The sequence below is a fragment of the Anomalospiza imberbis genome, chromosome 18 (genome assembly GCF_031753505.1).
Source record: "Anomalospiza imberbis isolate Cuckoo-Finch-1a 21T00152 chromosome 18, ASM3175350v1, whole genome shotgun sequence".
NCBI lineage: Eukaryota > Metazoa > Chordata > Aves > Passeriformes > Viduidae > Anomalospiza > Anomalospiza imberbis.
In genome coordinates, this window is record NC_089698.1 from 9554082 (window position 1) to 9574515 (window position 20434).

At 54.3% G+C, this 20434-nt stretch overlaps 1 protein-coding gene and 1 long non-coding RNA gene across 4 annotated transcripts; one reads left to right on the forward strand and one right to left on the reverse strand.

The window, feature by feature from the left end:
- The first annotated feature begins 850 nt into the window (after positions 1-850).
- Positions 851-13281, forward strand: TBX3 (T-box transcription factor 3). 3 transcript variants are annotated; one of them, XM_068208899.1, is made up of 8 exons: positions 851-1534; positions 2146-2590; positions 4405-4672; positions 5905-6051; positions 8202-8278; positions 9603-9760; positions 11071-11774; positions 12450-13281. In XM_068208899.1, the coding sequence occupies exons 2-8, from the start codon at positions 2196-2198 to the stop codon at positions 12894-12896; spliced, it is 2196 nt and encodes a 731-aa protein (XP_068065000.1). In that variant the 5' UTR covers positions 851-1534; positions 2146-2195; the 3' UTR covers positions 12897-13281. The 3 variants fall into 3 exon arrangements, with proteins under 3 accessions (XP_068065000.1, XP_068064999.1, XP_068065001.1); XM_068208898.1 differs by having other exon boundaries at positions 852-2590; XM_068208900.1 differs by lacking the exons at positions 851-1534; positions 2146-2590 and adding an exon at positions 3853-4105.
- Positions 13282-13985: 704 nt separating this feature from the next.
- On the reverse strand, positions 13986-16944 carry LOC137484790 (uncharacterized). The gene is made up of 2 exons (XR_011005037.1): positions 16781-16944; positions 13986-15176 (listed from the first exon to the last, which is right to left on the reverse strand). It is a non-coding gene; the product is annotated as an uncharacterized lncRNA (long non-coding RNA).
- Positions 16945-20434: the final 3490 nt, after the last annotated feature.

Genomic DNA, 20434 nt, shown 5'->3' on the forward strand with positions numbered 1-20434 from the left:
CTTCCCCGGGGGGTGGCTGGCTCCATGCGAGCCCGGGTCAACCCGGAGCTGGGCCCCCCCGCCCGGCGCTGCCCCGGCCCGGGCGCAGGGAAAGCCGCACTTCCCGTCTCCTCCCCGCGCACCTCGTGGAAGAGGAGGGGTGTGGGAGCGTAACCCTGTCGGCGCCGGTGCCAGCCGAGTGGCCTTAATCGGCAACGCCAAAGAAAGAAAGAAAAAAGGAATAATATATACATTAAATTTTCCAGCGGCCTCCCGCTTCCCTGCGCGCACCCGCCTGGATCAGCAGCCGCCGGGGCCGGAGCCGAGCCAGCGGCGGCCGCCGCCCGCCCGCCGCAGCCTCCAGCCGCCCACCACAACAATAATAACGGCGGCCGCGGCCGCTGGGGCGGCCGGAGCCGAGCTCCGAGCGGGGGGAAGAGCCGCAGAGCCACCCCCGAGCCCCGGAGCTCACCCCCAGATTCGCGGGGGGAAGGAAAGCGCCCGGCTCCCGGCCTGGAGATGTCGTTTAAAGAAAGCAACTTTGCCGGGGAGGGGAAAAACGGCGCGGGGGCAGCGGCAGGGGGGTGACACCAGCCCGGCGGCTGCGGGGACCGGCGGCAGCCGCGACGCGGCGGGGATGGGCGTGCGGCGCGGCGGCCTCCCGAGGTGGCTCCGGGCCGGGGGGGACACAGGGGGACCCCGCTACGGTACCGGCGGCGTTTGGGGGAGGGGGGCACGCAGCTTCGGACCCCACCAGTGCCACGCGTGGAGCCCCCCCCGCTGCCGGCGCTCGGGAAGCTCCTGCCGGGGGAGAGCGGCCGGGCAGTGCCCGGGCTGCCGGGGCGGCGGGAGGCCGGGGGGCGAGGCGGCCCCCAGCACCCCCCTAGAGGCGGGCGCTGCCGGCCCCTTCCCTCCTCCCTCCCTGCTCCCTCCCCTCTGATCATGTTGACATATTCACACGGCCCGAAGTACTAGTGATGCTTTGCTGCAGCGTTACAGTTTCCGACACCTTCTTTTTATAACTCGGCGCTGTCCCCCTCCACCCGAGCTGTCAGAACCCCGCCTATGGAGCCTCACAATTGGTCCGAAAGCGTCAAAGAGCCAATCAAGGCGGCTCCAGCTCCCCTGTAACCCACAACACATCCCTACGATCGGGTGCACGCAGAGCACAGACTCACAGGGAATTCTCAGAGCCGAGAGGCTCCTTCTCCCTCTCTCTTCTCTCTCTTTCTCTTTTCCTCTCTTTCTCCCTCCCCCCTTTTTCTCTTCTTTTCTCTTTCCCTCTCACTTTCTCTCTCTTTTATGGAGACAACAGTATAATTCTGCCAGATTTTTTTTAAGGCACAGCGAAAAAGAAAGAGAGGGGAAAAAATAAATTAAAAAAAAAAAAAAAAAAAAGGAGGAGGGTGAAAGAAAGAAGAGATCCTGATGGAAATCAGGGCACCCTGACCAGCTCCTGCTTGGGGAGTGAGGAAGGCGAGGCGGAAACGAGATTTCCCTACAAGTTTTTGCTGCTGAAGGTTGCTCAGGAGCCTTCCTCGGCCGGCGAGGGGGGGTGGGTTTGTTTGCTTCTCTCTGCTTTCCCTCCTTCCCCAGCCTCTGCTCTGCAGCCTGAACGTACGGAGGAAAGGTGGAGGGGTGGGGGGGAGGGCGAAGAGAGCCAGCCACCCAAAAAGAAAACCCAGCTTCGAGCCGTCACTCTCCGCCACGGAAGAAGAGAAGGGGGATTGGGACTAAGAGAAAAAAAGAAGGAAAAAAAAAAAAGGATTTCGGCTTGTCCAGCTCTTCTACGGCAACAGGAGCAGACAGCGAACCCGGTGGATTTTTTTTCTTCTCTTCTTCGGCGTTTCTTTTGCAGCACAAGGACTTCCACTCAGGAAAAAAAACGCAAACAACTAAAAAGCAAAACAAAGCCTCAGAGACCGAACACGAGAAAAATCAAGACTAATAATGAACAATCCTGTTAATCCGCTGTCCCGAGGGCTGGGGATGTGCCCCGGCTCGGGAAGTTGTAGGCTGTAGAAGTTCTGCCTCTCCCTCATGTACTGTGCTGTTTAGGGCTTATTTTCTCCAATTCTTTTTTTTTTTTTTTTTTAATTTTTTTTTGGTGCTTTATTGCTGTTATTGTTATTATCTTATTTTTTCTTCTTCGTGATGTGCTGTTAGAAACCACTCCGGGACTACTCCAGCAGTAGGAAGACCGAGGAGTGGAGTGGATGAATTTACCGATGAGAGATCCAGTAATCCCTGGGACAAGCATGGCTTATCATCCCTTTTTACCGCACCGGGCACCGGACTTTGCCATGAGCGCTGTGTTGGGACATCAGCCTCCCTTCTTCCCGGCTCTGGCTTTGCCTCCCAACGGGGCGGCCGCCCTCTCCCTTCCCGGGGCTCTGGCTAAACCCATCATGGATCAGTTAGTGGGGGCTGCAGAGACTGGCATTCCCTTTTCTTCCCTGGGTCACCAGGCAGCAGCCCATCTGAGGCCTTTAAAAACTCTGGAGCCAGAAGAAGAGGTAGAAGACGATCCGAAAGTGCATCTGGAAGCTAAAGAGCTTTGGGAGCAATTCCATAAAAGAGGCACAGAGATGGTGATTACCAAATCGGGAAGGTAGGTCTGGGTCTGGGGTTCGTGCCTTTCTCCCCCCACCCCCCCCCCCCCGTTCCTCACCCCTGAGTCTCTGCACCCCAACAGGGCAAGGCTCTCTCTCCGGCAGTTTCCTCCGTAAATCTCCTTTCACCTGCAATTATGGAAAGCTTTGGGCAGCTGAAGATCCCAGCCCGTCTGGGGCACCAGGCTGCCGGGAAAAGCCCAAGCGCGACCCGGCCCTGCTGAGCATGTGCGTGTGCAGGGGGTGAGAGGGTCCCTTCATGGTTCAGTAGCTTAATGCTTGCTGGAGAAGACTGGGAGCAGGAAGAAAATAATTTGGGGTTAGCAAAGGGGCTGGCCTGGTTTTCAGCCTCGCTACACGCAGTTTTTCTTCCTTAAGAAAGGGGAATGAAGGAAAAATCCTTTGGAGAGGCGTCTGGCTGCTGGTGGGGCAGGAGGGCAGATAGGCTCGGTGTGTCAGGCTGTGCCTCTCTCTGTGCTGGGATCTCGGCTGGGTTTGTGCTGACTGATTATGTCTGAAAGTGTACAGAAAAGCTGACAAAACTCCCCAGCCGTCCTGCAGCCGCTGCTGGAGTGGCAGGGAAGGGTTTGCATCTCGGCGCTGCCTGTCCCTATATTTATGTAACCTTCACGTGGGAATGAATGAACACACACGGCGCGTCCACGCTCGGCATTTCTGCTTTTTATAGGTTTACCCGTCTGAAATCTCTCTCTATGTTCGCTACTCATTGACATCTGGACTCTTTTACAACTCTATCTATTGCTGTGATGATACATAGGGTGAAAACCTCCTTTGCACCCGGGTGTTTTTCTAAGGGGTTCTCTGAGAAACCTCCCAAAGTCTCCACATGTGATTTGCCAGGAGAATTACTCGAGGAAGCCACTCCTGAAAAGTCTTCTTAGATGGCCTTCAGCTGCCTTGCTGGAGCTTCGCCTATTTGCAAAGCACCAGTTGCAGGCTACAGGCTCAGGGGAAAAAATAAATAGAAGCCTTAAAAGCAGCAAGGAGGAAAAAAAATTCTCCTTGCCCGTTTTACTGCTTTCCCGAAGTTTTTTCTGTTAATTGTGGTCAAAAGTTTTTGCGTGAAAGCCTCGGCCAGTATTAAGAGCTCTTACATGTTGCAAAGTCATGTGTTTCCTTTTAAGTTGAGATTTGCTGAATGCCAACCACTCGATATAATAAACAGCAAATTTGTGGTATCCTGTTGCAGTTTGGAGCCGGACCTGGGAGCGGAGGGGAGCGGGGTTTGCAGAGAACCCTCGGCACACAGGGGGATCCCCAGGTGGCCGGAGCACGGGGAGAGCCCCGGCAGCCCTCGCTGGGGGCTTTTTATTCTCCTCTGCGAAGTGTAAAACTCCTCACTTTATTGGGAGGTTTGGTTGTAATAGTTCAGACGATTTATTTTATCGGGGTGCGATCAGCTCGCATTTCTTTGTTTAGCAGGCAAAAAGGAAGCTAATGAGAGATCAGAGAGCCCCAAATGGGCCTTTGCTGTTTAGGAATGGCAGAGAGAGGTAGGCTCTGCTGATTTCTAGGGAATGCGACCTTTCCCATCCAGGGACCATTTTCTCCTGCAACTTTTAAGCATTTGAGAAATCTTTTCGCTGGGGGCGGGGGGGGGGGGGGGACTATGAGGAGAGGAAACCTTTTTGCTGGACATAGACTTACTCTGCTGCTTTTGAGAGCTGAAGAAGTTGCTTGGTAGACACGCTACCAAAATTCAGAAGCTTGTTTAAACGCTGTAATTAATTATATTTTATTTTTCTCTTGTCTTTTCTTCCCCCCACTTCCTCCCTCCCCCCTCTGCCCATAGGAGAATGTTTCCTCCATTTAAAGTGAGATGCACTGGACTGGATAAAAAGGCCAAGTACATTTTATTGATGGATATTGTGGCGGCTGATGATTGTAGGTACAAATTCCATAATTCCCGGTGGATGGTAGCCGGCAAGGCTGACCCTGAAATGCCAAAGAGAATGTACATCCACCCGGACAGCCCGGCCACCGGCGAACAATGGATGTCCAAAGTCGTCACCTTCCACAAGCTGAAGCTCACTAATAACATCTCTGACAAGCACGGATTTGTGAGTGCCTTTTACACCTTCCTTTGCCCCCCTTTTCCCCTCCCTCGCCACCCGGCCGGAGCGGGGGTCCCGGGGGGTGTGCCCGGAGCACGGCGGCTGCTCGGCCGGGCTAGTCCCGCAGGCAGCTCCGGCGGGCGGCCAAAATGTGGGGAAAACGGGGAAAAAGATCTCCCCACGCACCCGGGGACAGGCATTTGCCCGGTTTATAACAGTCCTTGATTTTTCCTCCTGCTGGGGTCAGGATTAAAGCCTGGAGTTTACTCTGTAACCTCCCCGTGCCATGCAGCGTTAACTTTAGGGATACATTTCCAGCGCAGAGCAACTCGATATTTCTCAGAGCTGCGGTGACTTTATATATCTATATATATTTTTAATAAAGTCGATCACACTTTCTAAGCGTAGGAAAATGATATGCATATGTGTATAAAGGGCTTAAAGGCCTAAGTATGCAAACGTTTAAATCTATATTAATCTGGATAATGTAAAGCAAGCCGGAGTGAAAATAAACAGGGACTAAAAGCAGAGGTCAAGTTGCCCATTCATGTCTATCCACTCCTTTACATTTACCGGGTGTGCAGAGATAAAAACTTACCCTGAGAGTGAAATCAAACAAACCTGCTGATAAGTGCTCTGTCGATCCTGGCCATTTCTTTCTACTCCTGGGAAAGCCTCCGCCTCGGAGCCGGGGTTTGCTGGTGGTGGCCGCGGCCGGGGGATCTCTAATGTGCCGAAGATTGCATTTGCTGCTGTGATTTGATTAGACGATACATTTTTGCCGTTCGCAGAAGGCCTTAAGTGAATTGGGGCACGCAATTAGACCGAGCCGAGGCTCTCGTGGTGGTGTTGCAACTGTAGCTGCTGCTCCTGCTTTACTTGATTTTATTTTTGTTTTACACTTTGAAATCAAAAGGCATTGCTGCCGGAGCCCAAACAGCTTCTCCCCCTCTCCGAGCAGAGCTCTGAGGGGATTCCCCCCTCTCTCCTCTCCTTCGAGAGGTCCAGCGAGAGCCTAGCCCCGGCGAGCTGGAGCTGTCAGTACTTTTAGTTGGATGCTGCGAGGCATGTGCGTGTGTTTGGAGTGTGCTTGGCAGGGAGGAGGAGTGAGGGGAGGAAGGAGAGGGAAGGCAAATTAGGAGGTGAAAGTGCCGATGGCTGGGGGAAATGCTGCTCCTGCTGACCGTTTTCTTTCCCCCCTCCTGCCCTCTCTGCTGCCGGCCGCTGCCCCACCCCAGACCATTTTAAACTCCATGCACAAGTACCAGCCGCGGTTCCACATCGTCCGAGCCAACGATATCCTCAAGCTTCCTTACAGCACGTTCAGGACCTACGTTTTCCCGGAGACTGAATTCATCGCAGTGACCGCATACCAGAATGATAAGGTAAGGAGATTAAGAGAGGATTTGTTTTACGTGTTTTGGCTTTTAAGAGAACTTTTACTCTGCATTGTTCCCTTAAAACTCACGAAGCCCATCCTGCTCTTCTCTCTCTCCCCTCCTTTATCTTTTTCCCCAAAACCTCCTTGATCCAACTTCGGGAAGGCGCTGGGGGAGGGGGTCGAGCACTCTCCTAATACCGACCTCGGGGAAGGCAATTAAAAGGAGGGAGGACTGAGGGTGAGGGGGAGAATGTTTAGGGGTTTCCTACCATTCCCCCCCCCCCCAGTATATCTCCCCAGTATGAGGAAAAGGATGGGGTGGGGTTTGCAGCTCTTAGTGTGGATTTAATCTAAGATGCATGAGGGAAAAAAAAAAGTAATAAAAAAGACTCGGCTCTGCGTGTCGAAAGACAGAGTGGGGAGAGCAGCGGGGCTGAGATTTTGTAATTCCTCCTGGCCTTTGTGCTGTTTTAGCTCCTTTAACAGCAATTGGCAATAAGGCTGGAGCGCAGGTCTGGTTCCTATTATTATTATATTATGATTTTTTTTTTTTTTTTTTTTTGCATCCTGCAGTGTTTTATTATTTTTTGTGGTGCAGAAATATGCTCTGGTCAGAGAGGGGTATCTCACTTGAATTTAGCTGGAAGGGCTGAAAAAGCCCACGTGAGAAAGTTTTGCAGCGCTGCAAACGTTGCCTTTCCATTGCTGCTGGTTTATTGTCGCTTGCGATGAAGGTGGTATATTTGGGAGAGTGGCAAACGGCGAATTTACGATTATTAAGTCAAGTGGAAGGAAGTGAAGGAGCCAAAAAAGGGGCTTTGATTTTTTTGTTGTCTGTGAATTACAGCTTTGCGTTCGCGTGCGTTGAGCGCAGAGGCTCTGGATGCGCAGCGCCCGCTCGCTGCAGCTCCCCTGTGCCCCTCTCTGCCCCTCACATCCTTCACCGTAAAAAATTCGGGGGTGAAAATGGGGGCTCTGTACCCTTCTGCCCTCCGTTTCCAAAAAACCGCTTCCCCCTCGGGGCTCGGGCTATTTTCCCCTCTCTCTGCAGCCAGGCACTTGCAAGGAAACTGAAAGAAAATGAGTGTACAGAGAGTAGACTTTGCTTTGGGACTTATCAGCAGGGCTGGCCGCCCCGGTCTATCAGCTGGGGGCGGCTCGGCTGACGGACAGAAATGAGCATATTTGTGTGATTGCCATGAAATCGGCTGGGAAGCGGCGTGCGGAAGCGGCGGGGAGCCCTCGGCTCGGCGCGGGGGGAGCAGAAGGCACGGCCGGGAGCACCTGGATTAAAAGTCCCGCTGGTTTTAGTAGTGGGGTTTTCCTGCTCCCGTGTGTGCGGCGGGGGGGCGACTCAGGAGCCAGGGCCGGTCCTGCCCGCACTCGGGCGCAGGCGGGGTTTCCTTTTCGGGGTCATCCTCTGCTCCTAAACTGGGGGGTCGCTGTGCTTCCAGCCCGGCCCGAGACCGGGAATGGAGCGGCGGGGAGGCGGCGTTCCCGTTCCTGCTGCTCGCATCCTGTTCCAGCGGGGTGAGCCCCGGCCGGGCTGTGAATTCGGCTCCGTGCATCGTACGCGCGGGCACCCGGCACTTGCGGGATGCCCCGCACCCCCCATCCCTCCCAACAGTCATTCCCTACCATAACCTGAACCCCGAGGATACCCAAACCGAAAAATTTCCATAGACGCCCCCCAAAAAATATGAACTGGCTTCTGGCACCCCTGGTGCCCCAACACACAGGGAGCATAATGCGATGATATAAAGTATTTTATTATAGCAAGGGGGTGGGTATGATTCCTTTGCGGTTTAATTATGGCATTTAAAGAGTTTTAAGCACAGGCATAACTTGCATGGGTCTCATTGCACAGCTCAATTAATTCCGATGTGGTAGCAGCAACACGGGGCTCTTTCATTGCCACCACGGTCCAGGTCACCGGCCAGCCCGGCAGGGGACTGGGGGCAAGCTGCCTTCAAACAGCTCAGGAAAACACATGGATTCACCCAAAAACCAGGCACCTTTGCCCCTTGCCCTGTCCTACTCCTGCCAGCACTAGGGGAACTGGGAAGAGTAGGGTTTGCTGTTGTTTTATAATACAAAAATCTCCTTATTCTGCCTCAACCCCTTGGCTATTTTTTTTTTCTCTCTATCCTATAGATCACGCAGTTAAAAATTGACAACAACCCCTTTGCCAAAGGTTTTCGGGACACCGGGAATGGAAGAAGGGAAAAGAGGTGAGTCTGGCTTGATTCTTTACAGGCTCCTCGTTTGGTTTTCATGTGTTAAGCTCAGAACACGAGCAGAGGTCAAAATCACCTTGCCTTGCCTCCAAACCACACTTCCCCCCGCCAAAATCCATAAGGATCTTGGCGTTAATAGTGTCAAACAGATTGCATGGGAATTCTTTCCTGCTTTCCACGTTTAGATTTCACGTCACAGGGGATGACTGGCCAAAGGGAGTGCAGTACATTAAGCAAATATTGCTAGAAAAAAAACTTTCCCTTACAAATTTGAGAGGGAATATTACAGTGTAGTTTGGATCTGGGACTGGAGAAGAGGGACAAGTGAGGGCTGAGCACTGCTTGAATCTCCTCTGGCACTTTACTGGGGACTGTCTGGAAAAGAGTAAAATGGAGGATAAACACAGAAATAAACACAGAAATGGAGGAGAACCACAGAAATAAACTGTTTGGACAGAGGTATCTCATGAATATGGAAGTAATTAATGATAGAAGATTCTTTATTTTTTCCAAAAGCAGCAGGACCGAGTTTGTGCCCCGGGTAGGCAGACAGAACTCGTTATAATGGGGCTCAAGACTTTTATTTTTGATATAAGTAGAAAATACCTGGAGAAAAAAGGGACAATTTTTTTTTCCTTTAATGGGTGATATGTCTGTTTTGTTGCGTTACAGGAGACAGGATATTTTAGCCATTTGCACAGGGGTTTAGATAATGAATAAATAGATCTGTTTCTCCTTTTTCAAACAAACAACAAAATAAAAAAGTGGGGGGAACGTGGTGTAAACCAAGAAGCCTCTCTCCCTGCCCAGCACACACACAAACATGCACACGCCAGATCCTCTTGTCCATCAGTGTGAAAATAAAGCCAGTGCTGGAGCCACAGGACGGAAATGATTTCTAATTTCTCTAAATATAAATAGATTTTTTACTCCGGGTTAATTGTTGGTGAAAAGATTACATAAAGTGCCTAACAAAATAACCACTTCCTAGCAATCTTAGCAACCATTAAAATGGCTCATATCTCTGGAACATCCTTGCCTTTTAAAAGCTAATCTCCAGGGTATGCTTCCCTCTCCCCTCCGCCCCTTGTCTTTAATATCAGCCCTCGCTGAGGAGCTGCTCAGGCTTCCAAGAAATCTCCTCTCATTAGCAGCCAAGTCCTGCCTGCCAGAAACGCGCTCTCCTCCTCGAGGGGGCCGCGGCTCTTAATTCCCCTGTGCTACTCGTGCCCCAGTAGGAGCTGCAGGAGGGGCTGGGGAGCAGGGGGGGTCCCGGGGGGCACTGGGGACCCTCGCCCAGCGGGTTCTGTGCCCGCAGGAAGCAGCTGACCCTGCAGTCCATGCGGGTGTACGACGAGAGGCAGAAGAAGGAGAATCCCACCTCGGACGAGTCGTCCAATGAGCAGACGGCCTTCAAGTGCTTTGCCCAGTCCTCCTGTCCTGCCGTGCCTGCCGTGGGCACCTCCAGCCTCAAAGGTGAGAGCTGTGGCCCCTGGTCCCCTCTGGGAGAGCCTGGGCGCCCGCTCTGTGGTGGCAAATCCTGGCCTGTACCACTGCCCTCTGGCACTGGCCTGTTTTCCTTCCTTCCCTCTTGCCTTCCTTCCTACCTCTTCCCTTCTTTTCTCATGTTTTGTCTCTTTGCTCTCTTCTCTCTATTCCTTCCCTCTTTAGTTTTTCTGCCCTCTCTTTCCTTCTTTCCCTCACTCTTCTCCTTGTTTCCTTTCTTTTTGTCTTTCCCTCTCCTCCCTTCTCTCCTCTCACTCTTCTCTCTTGGCCTTCCTCACTCTTCCTCTCCTTCTCCCTCTCCCCCCGGCCTCCCTCTCCCCTTGCTGCACATTCATCCCTCCCCTCCTTGGTTCAGAAAGGAGCCAGCTCCAAGTCAAGGGAGCAAAGACAGACCACGGGGCAAAAGTTCAAAACTGGAGTCACTCCATTAATATCCCTCACTGAATCTGTTACCAGAGGAAGGATCTTTCCCCTGGATACAGTCGCGAACTTTGTTATAGAAAAGTCACCCTGGGTTTCTCCGTGCGGGGCTGGGAGCTGTCTGCAGCTCTCTCGTACGTATCAATCCATCCCGGGCGGGGGGGGCAAGGGGAGGAGGAAACAACCTCTTTTTTGTAGTTGCTTTACTCGTTTTCTTAAAGGCCTGCCGAGCTGAGGGGAGGGGAGCTGGGAGGGGACCTAAAAAGCAAAGCAGAGCTTCGCACCTGGGGCGCTGAAATTAGGAGATGAAGTGCAGAGGAATCCAGCGAAGCCGTGCATGTGTCTGGGGAGAAGGGGGGCCCAGGGAGTGATGAAGACGGCTGCGGGGTGTCTCTGTGTGCGTTTGCAAAGTTTGCCCGTTGAAAGGGATGAAAACTTGGGAAAACTTCGTAGGAGACACATCCCCAAGGCCCTTCAGCCCTGCCCCGAGTTTGCTGCTGTCCCGTTCCTCCTCTACCCCCGCTGCAGCCGGGGAGGGAAGGGGGGTCCCTGCGGGCTCCGGCAGCCCCGGGGAGCGGAGCCGCTGGCCCCGGGCCCGCCCGGCTGGGGGGTCGCTCCTCTGGGCCGCTGCTTTGTTTCGCAGCCAATTTTGCTGCGTTGTGTAAAACTCGGGCTGGCTTGGATGGGGCGGGCGGTGGGAGCCGGGGGCTGTATTTATTTATATAATAATAAAAAAAGGGAAGTATTTCCACACAAACCTCTGGCCGATCAGGAAGCGTCTCTGCCCCCTCTCCCAGGCCGGTGGGGATTTCGGGATGTGCAATGCCGGATCCCAGCCCCGGGCCCCCTTTGTCTTGCAGATCTCTGCCCCAGCGAGGGAGACAGCGATGCAGACAGCAAAGACGATCCCTTGCTAGAAGGAAACGAGTCGGGCAAAATCAGCACGACCACCGCCGCCACCCCAGCGCCGGCGAGTTCTGCTGCCACCGCGGGGGACGACCCCCGGGACAAGGGCGGCAGCCCCTCCAAAAGCCACTTCTTCCCCGGGGACTCGGCAGGGAGTCGGAGCCGAGAGAGGACTGAGAAAGCCCCTCCGGACTCCCGGCACAGCCCGGCTACCATCTCTTCCAGCACCCGGGGGGGAAGCCTGAGCGGCGAGGAACTGAAAAGCCCCGTCAGGGATGGCCCCAAAGTAGATGAGAACCGACTGCTGGGGAAAGAGCCCTTCACCCCCCTGACGGTCCAAACCGACAGCACGGCCCACCTGAGCCAGGGACACTTGCAGAACCTCGGCTTTCCCCCTGCCCTGGCCGGCCAGCAGTTCTTCAACCCGCTGGGGAACGGGCACCCGCTGCTGCTGCACCCCGGGCAGTTCGCCATGGGGGGAGCCTTCTCCGGCATGGCCGCGGGCATGGGGCCCCTCCTCGCCACCGTCTCCGGGGCGTCCGCCGGGGTCTCGGGACTGGACAACACGGTCATGGCCACGGCGGCGGCCCAGGGACTCTCGGGAGCATCGGCGGCTGCTTTGCCTTTCCATCTGCAGCAGCACGTCCTGGCTTCACAGGTACTGCATTCCCCCCGCGCCGCCCCTCCGGGCCGGGGGCTCCGAGCCTGGGGACGGGGGAGGGCAGCGGGCACCTCCTTTAAATTCCCCGCTTCCATGTGTCCCCCACTGCCCCTCTCAGGGCCAGTCACAGGGCTTGGCGGCCAGTCGGAGGAGGGAAAGTTGTGGGCGGGGAGGGTGGCCCAGCGTGATCTCCCCGAGCTCTCCCACCCTCCCGGCTGTCCTGCAGAGCCCCGCAGCCCCGATCGCCACCGGGGCAGGGCCGGAGCGCAGCCCGGCGCTGTGGGGCGCGTCCCGGCCCGCGGAGCGGAGCCGCTGGCGGGGGGGATGTGCCCGGGGCTGCCCTGCGGAGCGGGAAGGGGGGCTGGACCTGCGGGTAAAGGGCGCTTGCCCCAGCGCAGGAGAATCCCCCGGTGAGGGGGACGAGTGGGGGAGAGACCCCACGGCCATTTGGCCCCCGATGGGCCGGGCGGGAGCGGGGCCGTGCAGGGCAGAGCCCGGGCAGGGTGTGCCCCGTCGTGCACGTGTTTTTGGCCTGGGCAGCGGGAGGACAGCTCTCCATCCCGCTGGCAGCTGCGGGCGCGGGGGAGCACCTGGCGCGGGGCTGCCGTGCGGCATCCCCGCGGTGAGCGGGCGGGCCGGTAACCCTTTCCTCTCTCTCCTCCCCTCCCGCAGGGCCTGGCCATGTCTCCCTTCGGCAGCCTTTTCCCCTACCCCTACACCTACATGGCGGCGGCGGCCGCCGCCTCCAGCGCCGCTTCCAGCTCGGTGCACCGGCACCCGTTCCTGAGCGCCGTGCGGCCGCGGCTCCGCTACAGCCCCTACCCGCTGCCCGTGCCCCTGTCGGACGGCAGCAGCCTCCTCACCACCGCCCTGCCCGGCCTGGCCGCCGGCTCCGGCGAGGGCAAGGCGGGCGGGCTGAGCGCCAGCCCCGGCTCCGTGCCCCTGGACTCCGCCTCGGACCTCACCAGCCGCTCCTCCACCCTCTCGTCCGGCTCCGTGTCCCTGTCCCCCAAGCTGGGCGCGGACAAGGAGGCGGCCACCAGCGAACTGCAAAACATCCAGCGCCTGGTCAGTGGGCTCGACCCCAAGCAGGACAGATCCCGCAGCGGCTCCCCGTAACCCCCCGGCCTCCGGGAGCTCATTTCAAATCAGTCTCGCAGTGCACTTTGTTTGAAAGAAACCACATCCTCCACCCCGCGAGTGTTTGTTTTTTACCCCCTTCTTTATTTTGGTTCTTTTTTTTCTCTTTCTATTTTTTTTTTTTTTTTTTTACATATAAAATCCCGCGGCGTTGTGTGCGTGCTTAGCAACAAAAAGGTATCTGGTGGAGCAGGGAAAAAGGGTCGGGGATGGGGGAGCGCTGGGTCGGAGGCTCCTCACAGAGATCGAGGCACCAGTGGGGTTTGTGGCATCCTCCTTTTATTTTCTTTTTTACCAGTGTAAAAAAAAATAAAACCCAAAACCAAAACACACCAGAAAAAAAAAAAAAAAGTAAAAAAAAAGACCTAAAAGAAAAAATAAAACAAAAAAAAAATCAAACTTACGAATAAAAATTAAGTAAGAGAAGTGATTTTTTTCTCTCAGAAAGAAAAGCGTGTAAGTAACTCGCGTATTGGTTCTTCAACAGTTGTTTCCTGGGCGGGTTGTTAACCACAACCCCCTTAGTCGATATTAAGGGAAGCTGTGTGTTTAAAATAGTATTGTGATGTCCGAGAGCCAGTTGGTGGCTTTTTTTTGCATGTTCCAGAGTAGTCTGCTTTTTTTTTTTTTGAGGGGGGGTGGTGGTATTTTTTATTTCAGTGGGGTTTTGTTGTTTATTTTTAATGCTCGTTTCAAATCCCAGGGAAAAAATTATTATTAATAATAATAAAAACAAAAATAAGACCTTTGTCCCTCTACCTTAAACATCCTCCCTTGTAGGAACAAAAATAAGACGTGTAGTTGGAAAGAAAAAAAAAAGTGAATTTATTTTATCTAAAAACCTCTGTAACTCGACTGTAGATTTATCACAGCTTTCCCTCTTTAATTGTATATGCAATAACAAGGCTTAACATACTGAGAAGAAGAAAAGAGTGGACACTATTATTAAAACAAAGTATTTATGTAATTATTTGATAACTCTTGTAAATACGTGGAATATGAATACTCAAAATTAAACTTTAATTTATTGACATTGTACATATCTCTGTAAATACGACTGCAGCGGTCTTCTTTTTTTTTTCCTTCTGTTTTTATTTTTAGTCGTTTTCATTTCAAGTTGGTAATTCCTTTAAACATAGATCCCGACCCAGAGGAGAAATTCCCCCATTTGTGAGGGCTCAGTTTTTAAATCAGAGATCAGCCCAGGAAAACCTCGTCCTTTGGTCAAGGAGCCGAATGCAAAAGGCAAAGCAGAAAGAAACCAAATTATTCACAGACCTTAAAAAAATTCAAAGAGAGAAAAAGACAAAGCAATGTGCCATGGTAGCTTTTAATCCTCGATTTCTTCAGTGTTCAACATGTCAACAACCACAAAATTATATATGTTTATACACGACAACAGGCTTCTCCGGTGGCTTGAGAGAAAAAAAAAAAAAAGAAGAGGTGAAGATTCTAGGATTTTCTGTACTTTCTATTATTTTTTCCCGTTTCCTCAGTGCGTCAGAAACCAACCCCGCAATGGAGTTTCACTACTGTGCTTATTGTTGTCTTTGTTTGAGTGAGTGCATATTTTCTTGGGTTGAAAGTCAGGTGCTCAGAGCTGGTTCAAAGAAAAAAAAATGAAGGTATATTTTGTGTTATATAAATGTTGAGAAGTTCTTGCTATTTTTTTTTCTGTAATTTTTCCCCCCTTTTAAAAGTCACTGAAGTTTCAATAAATTTTTATTGAAATGTCTTGGGCGTACTGTGAAATGCCTTCATCCCAACCCTCCCCGAAGTGCCTGGGAGGATGGAGGGGTTGAAAGATATATATCCCTCTTCTGCCTTTCTCCTCCACCCCCTTTCCCATTCCCAATATTAAGATATTTCCCCTGCAAGGAGCTAGTACGAACCAGTCGGGATGGTGTCATTTGAATTGTTGCGGGGGAAGGACGAGTTTTAAGCAAGCTGTTTAATGTACTTTTTCCGTCTTTATCCCTCTCGCTTTTAAAGTCGATCCAGAGGCTACTAAAGTCACCTCTTTTAATGGAACAATATTAAGTGGCGTTTGAAAAGTTAATGAGAAAGGCTCAGCTATGCTTTTATCTGTCATAAATTAATAACGCAAAAGTGAAGAATTAGAGAATAGATCGGTTAAATTTTAATGCAGAGCCCTCCTTCAAAGTTTCCAGGTAAAGTGCTCAGGAGTTGATGCTGCTGCTGGGCTCGTTTTCCTCTCCTATCCGGGCAGAGGATTTGGCTTTCCCAGTTAGTTATCACCTGGAAATACATGTTTTTTTAAAATCTGTTTTTCGCCCTTTTATTGGAATCGCCCCTTCTTGCCCTTAGATATCGAGATTAAGCTGGAAAACGGCTGCAACGGGGACAGACATCCAGGCTGGACCAGTGGCCTGGGAGGTCACTTGAGAGGAGAGCTGGCAGCCCCTGCTGTACCTCTGCCAGTCTATGAGCACATCCTTTAGCAGAACATATATATTTCTTGCTAATGAGATTTTTTTTCTCCCATCCCTTCAACAGCAAGTGGCCCGTATATTGAAAAGCGATTCATCGTCCGCCAGTAATAAATATTATAAGGATGTACTTCCAGCCTGTATCCTGTTTTATGCTCTGCCTGCCCCTCGGCCCGCGGCCCCCGGTTCCTGCGCCGGCGAGATAAAGGGAGATCCAGGGGGTAAAAGTGGCCATGAAGTTGTATTTTCTTTTTCCCCCTCGATTTTTTAATTTGAAAATTCCCCCACGAACATGAAACTGTTCCCCTTCGTGGGGAAACAGGACCCTTCCCATTTCAGCTTGGGGATGGGGGTTGTGTTTAAATCCACGCTGTTCGAGCGGGAGAAAGGTTTGGGCTGAGCAGGAGAAAGGTTTGGGCTGAGCAGGAGTTTTTGTCTGCCTCTCCCCCCACCTTCGGATGGCCCAAGGTGATGGCTGCTGGAAATGTGACTTGAGCTGATGGTCCCCTGAGCTGGCCTGGGCGAGGAGGGTTTTTAGGGATAGAGGTGGCAGCGGGTCTGACAAAATAAATGAAAAAAAAAAAAAAGAATCCACGCGAAGAAGGAGGCAGCGGCTGCGCAGCCAGCCCGAAGGCTGTAGCTCCACAAACCACTTTCCACATGGATCTTCCACACGAGTGGGAGCAGGAGCCGCTCCGGGAGAGGGAATCCGGTGCCGAGGGGGGTAGGTCGGCGGGACAGAGCCCTGGGACAGCCATCCCTGCCACGGGGAGCAGCTTTCCCCTCTGCGCTGAGCTCCGGCCTCAGCGGCAGCGCCAAAGCACCGGATTCCCTCTCCCATGACAGACCCCCGGCCCCTCGCTCCCATCCCTTTGGCTTCAGAAATCACACGGGAACCTCAATTTTTTCCCCTCTCTCAGCTGCTGGTCCCCCAAATGGCTCTTAGAGGGGGAGAGCCGCTCTGAGCTGTGTATGAGTGGGGGAAAATTTCCTAGTTGCCGAGGAATTCACTGCTGATGGTCAAGAGGAAAGCAACAGACACCCACCTCCAGACCCCCCTTGCCCATTTCGTTTTCCTGCCAGCCCAGGAGCCCGGTAGCCGCCCCGCAAGCCAGACAGGCACCGGCAGCCCCGGGGCGCCGCAACCCCCGAGCTCAAGATTTATTCTTTTTAAGGCTGAGGGTGCAGCCTGATTGCTTCAAACCCACTTTTCCACGGGCCTAATGCTGACCTCCCCCTCGCCATGCCCTTGCAAGAAATCCGTGTACCGCAGGTGTAACTCTGACTTGCAAATGGCTTTATCTCTTGTGTATCTTATTTGTATATAGTAACGTTAATGAGTAACTCTTGTGGCGCTTGTGGAAGGAGGTAAACAGCGAGCAATCTCTGTGGATTATCCTGTCTATTACTCACCTGGCGCCTGTCTTGATATCCTCAATGGTTTTATGGCTGATGCAGGCGACCCGGCGCTGGGTGGGGGTGGCCGGCGGCGGGGGGGCTCCGGCGAGGCGCCGGCGCCACCTCTCGGGCAGCCTGAGCAGCGGCCCGAGACCCCCGAAGGGACCCACGGCCCGTGGGAGGGGCACAGACCGCACCGAGGGGGAGCTCGGGACGTGCTGGGGGGAGCCAGCATCCCACACCCCCCGGCCCGACCCCCGGCCGGGCAGCGCGGCGCAGCTCCCGCAGCCTCTGCTCGGAGCCGAGCTGCGTTTTACCCACGGGAGTTTTAGCCCCGAGTCCAAAGTCTCTGGGAAAGCGGGGCTGCGGCCGCCCGGCCGGGATGGAGGGGGAAGGAGCAGGGAACGCTCCCCGGAGCGGCAGCGCCCCGGGGGGCAGCGCGACACCGACACCCCGGCGGGCCGGGCACCCGCCGTCGCCGGCGCGCTCGGCCCACGCTCCGCTATTAGTTAATTATTGATTGATTACAAGTGAAAATTTATGACCCTCTCTACCCGCCGCCCCCCCGCAGCCTCCCGGTCCCTCGCACGCACACACGCTCCTGCCCTCTGCAAACACTCCGGGGGAGGCGGGAGGCGTGTTGTTGTTTTTGGCCTTGACAGCTTCCAGGAATATGAAATATTTAAGCCCTTCGGTCGATCTCCCGTACCCTGGACGTCCTTTTTTTTTTTTTTTTTTTTTTTTTTTTTTTTTTTTTTTTCTTTTTTTTTTTTTTTCTTTTTTTTCCTTCCCCCCTTTCATGTCCCGGCTCGGAGGCTCCCGCGGCGGCCGAGCCCCCTCCCCGCAAACAGCCGGCGTGCGGGCTCGGAGCACGCCAGGCCTCGCAGATCAAAGGGACCTCTCCGGCCTCTGCACAGGGGAAGAGAAAAAAAAAAAAAAAAAAAAAAAGCAAAGCAAAAAAAAAAGTTTGATTTCTTTAACGATTGTTCGTAAAAATCTTGGAAGCAGGGACCATCCCGCCTCCTCCCTCGCCTCGGGCTGCAGGATTGCACCGGGAAACGATTTTGCGAAGGCAGAAAGAGAGTTTGGGAGAAGGGAAGAGAAAAGAAAAGGGAAAAAAATTAAAAATATAGAGGAGTTGCTTGAAATTTAGCAGCCGTGTGTCTGCAGGAGTGCACACGCCGTCCCGGGTGGGAGCCCAAGCCGCAGCCGCCGGTGGGCAGCGGGGTCGGGGCCACTCTCGGACGAGCTCTTCCCAAAATGGGGGAGCTCCAAGCCCCTGAGAGCGCCCCTGGCTGTGCGGGAGGCACTCCCCAGTCCCTACCGGCACGCCCGGGGCGAGTGGCGCTGCCAGTGGGCGACCGGAGCGCGGACGCGCGCGGCCATGGCCAGGGCTGAGAGACGGACGGACGAACGGACGGAGGGATGGCTGACGGACAGAGCGGTTGTTTGCCGTCTCAGGAGGGTAAATGGGCCGATGAGGCGATTGCCTCGAGGCGCTGGCGCTTGGCAGCGTGCGGGGACCGCCCTGCTGCCCCCCCGGTCCCTGTCACCCGGGCCGGGAGCGACAGCCGGCCGGGCGGATCCGCGCTGGAGGCGCCGGGACGGCGGGGTTGGAATCATCTCATGGGGGAAACGGGGCGGGAGAAACCTCCCTCCTTCGGCACCTCCAGCCCGCGCCTCGCAGAGAAACACCCGTCCGCGGGGGCACGGTGGCAACCCCGAGCCCTCATCCTGTCCCCCACGGCACAGCCAGTCCCGGGGGAGTGAAGAGACCCCCAGCAGGACATTCCAGCCTGGCCATCTGGGGGTTCGCTCCGCGGTATCGCCCTGACCCGCCGCGCAACCGTCTCCCTTTGCACCTGAAGTTTTCTGGTTGCGGGTGGGGAGAAAAAAAACCAGCGGCTCCCAGGGAGGCAGCGCCGGAGGGTGATGCCTCGGGGTTTTTCTTGTTGGCATTTTTGTTTTGGTGTTTTGATTTTTTTTCTCCAGCCAACCCCAAACTTCCCACGTGCTTCTCCCCAAACCCCGCATTGTTAGGGAACAATTAAGGCGTGTAAAAACACGGCGAGGCGAAGCCCTTGAGCTGGAAGTGGCAGACCAAGGTGCTATTTGAGCTCCTGGCCCCATCCTCTCGCCCCGACGCGGGGGCTGCTGCGGGCAGGGTGAGCCCCGAGGCCGGGCCGGGGCCCCGGAGCTTCTGCGGGGCTCCGGAGCTGTGCTTTCTTCATCTGCCACCCTCCTTCGTGGAAGCTCAACCCGCAGCCGCCTCGCAGACACCACCTTTGGGCTTTCCCTTTGCTAATCCATCTTTTTTTTTTCCTCTCTTTCTTTGGTTTCTTGCTTTTTATGATCTGATTATTCTAGAATAAATGCTTAATAATTATCATACTTCTAAAGGCTCTCAGCCGAAACAGAGTTCGACCTTTAGCTCAGGTAACCGCGGCCATAATTCCTGCTGAATTTCACCTTGGTCTTACCAAACGAAGCTTTCCCTCACTCTCCCACATAAAAACCTTCCCAGAGAAGGCATTGAAATAAAAACCAAACCAGCACCGAGCGGGCTGAGCTGTGCGGAGCCGACCCGACCCCACGGACACCCCGACCTCCTCCCGGGGCAGCTCCCCTCTGCCTCCGGCTGCTCTCCTTTCCGAGGTCCTTTCAAGCTTTATTTCCTTTCAAGCCGCCCGAGCGCCACTCACAAAATAAAGTTATCAAGGAAATAAGCTCGAGAGAAAAAGCCAGTGGTGTTTTTCCCCCCTGGACCTGCTCCTTCCAGTGAAGGTACGAGCGGAGCGGCTCCGGGGAAGGGGGGAGCCGGCCGAGAATGGGGCCGCGGGGTCCGGCTTGGAGCATCCCATGGGCTGGACTGACGGGTCGGTAAAGCAAGGAGGTGTTCTTGGGGCAGGAGGAGGCGGCAGGGAGGGATTTCTCCAAGCTTTCGTGGAGTCCCGTGTTAGGTCCCTCTGCCGGAAAGGGGTCCCCGCCACCGCGCTGCCCGACCGCGCTCCCTCGGGGATGTGTCACCGCGATCTTCCGGCAGGATTCTGTCCCTTCTGCCGGGAGACTGCTCCTAGGCGCTCTCGCGTTTGTTTTCCACAGGTTTCTTGAAAATGCATTTTCCCAGCTTTACCTCGCTGTCCATTCCTGGCCTTCCCCGTGGATTTTCGAGGGGCGCTTTTTTATTCCTCCGTTCTGCCGTGTCCTTTTTCAGCCAGTTTTCATTTCTCCCGACTCCGATCTAAAAAGCAAGCAGAAAAAAACCCTCAAACCTAAATACAATTATAAACATGGTCAGGAGGCTCCCCCGCTTCCCTTGCTGGAGCGGGTGGGGGTAGGGGCTACCCCTAGGAAAAGTGAAAATCTCGTTTTAATGGGCGGTCATTGCTAAATCTCACCTTAGGGCCAAAACGACTCGCGACCCATTGCCCTCCTTACGATGTATTTATTTGTCTCAGTGGCACCAGCCGTCAGTCATTAGTGGGGGGGTGAACCCGAGAGCCGCCCCACGGTGGTGGCGGTGGTCCTGTGGCTTTTTTGGTTTGTTTTAAATACGATTTTTCAACAGGAACCCTTCCAGAAGAGGAGGAATAACCTGTGCCGGGAGGGCTCCTTGGAGAAACACGGGGGGAACACGCGTGGGAGCGCAGCGAGCGACGACCTCTCCGA

Bases quoted from the DNA above. Each gene is read 5' to 3' on its own strand.
- TBX3 (XM_068208899.1), top strand. From the start codon at position 2,196: ATGAATTTACCGATGAGAGATCCAGTAATCCCTGGGACAAGCATGGCT. The intron at 4,673-5,904 runs GTGAGTGCCTTT...GCCCCACCCCAG, and splicing joins TCTCTGACAAGCACGGATTT to ACCATTTTAAACTCCATGCA. The intron at 8,279-9,602 runs GTGAGTCTGGCT...CTGTGCCCGCAG, and splicing joins AATGGAAGAAGGGAAAAGAG to GAAGCAGCTGACCCTGCAGT.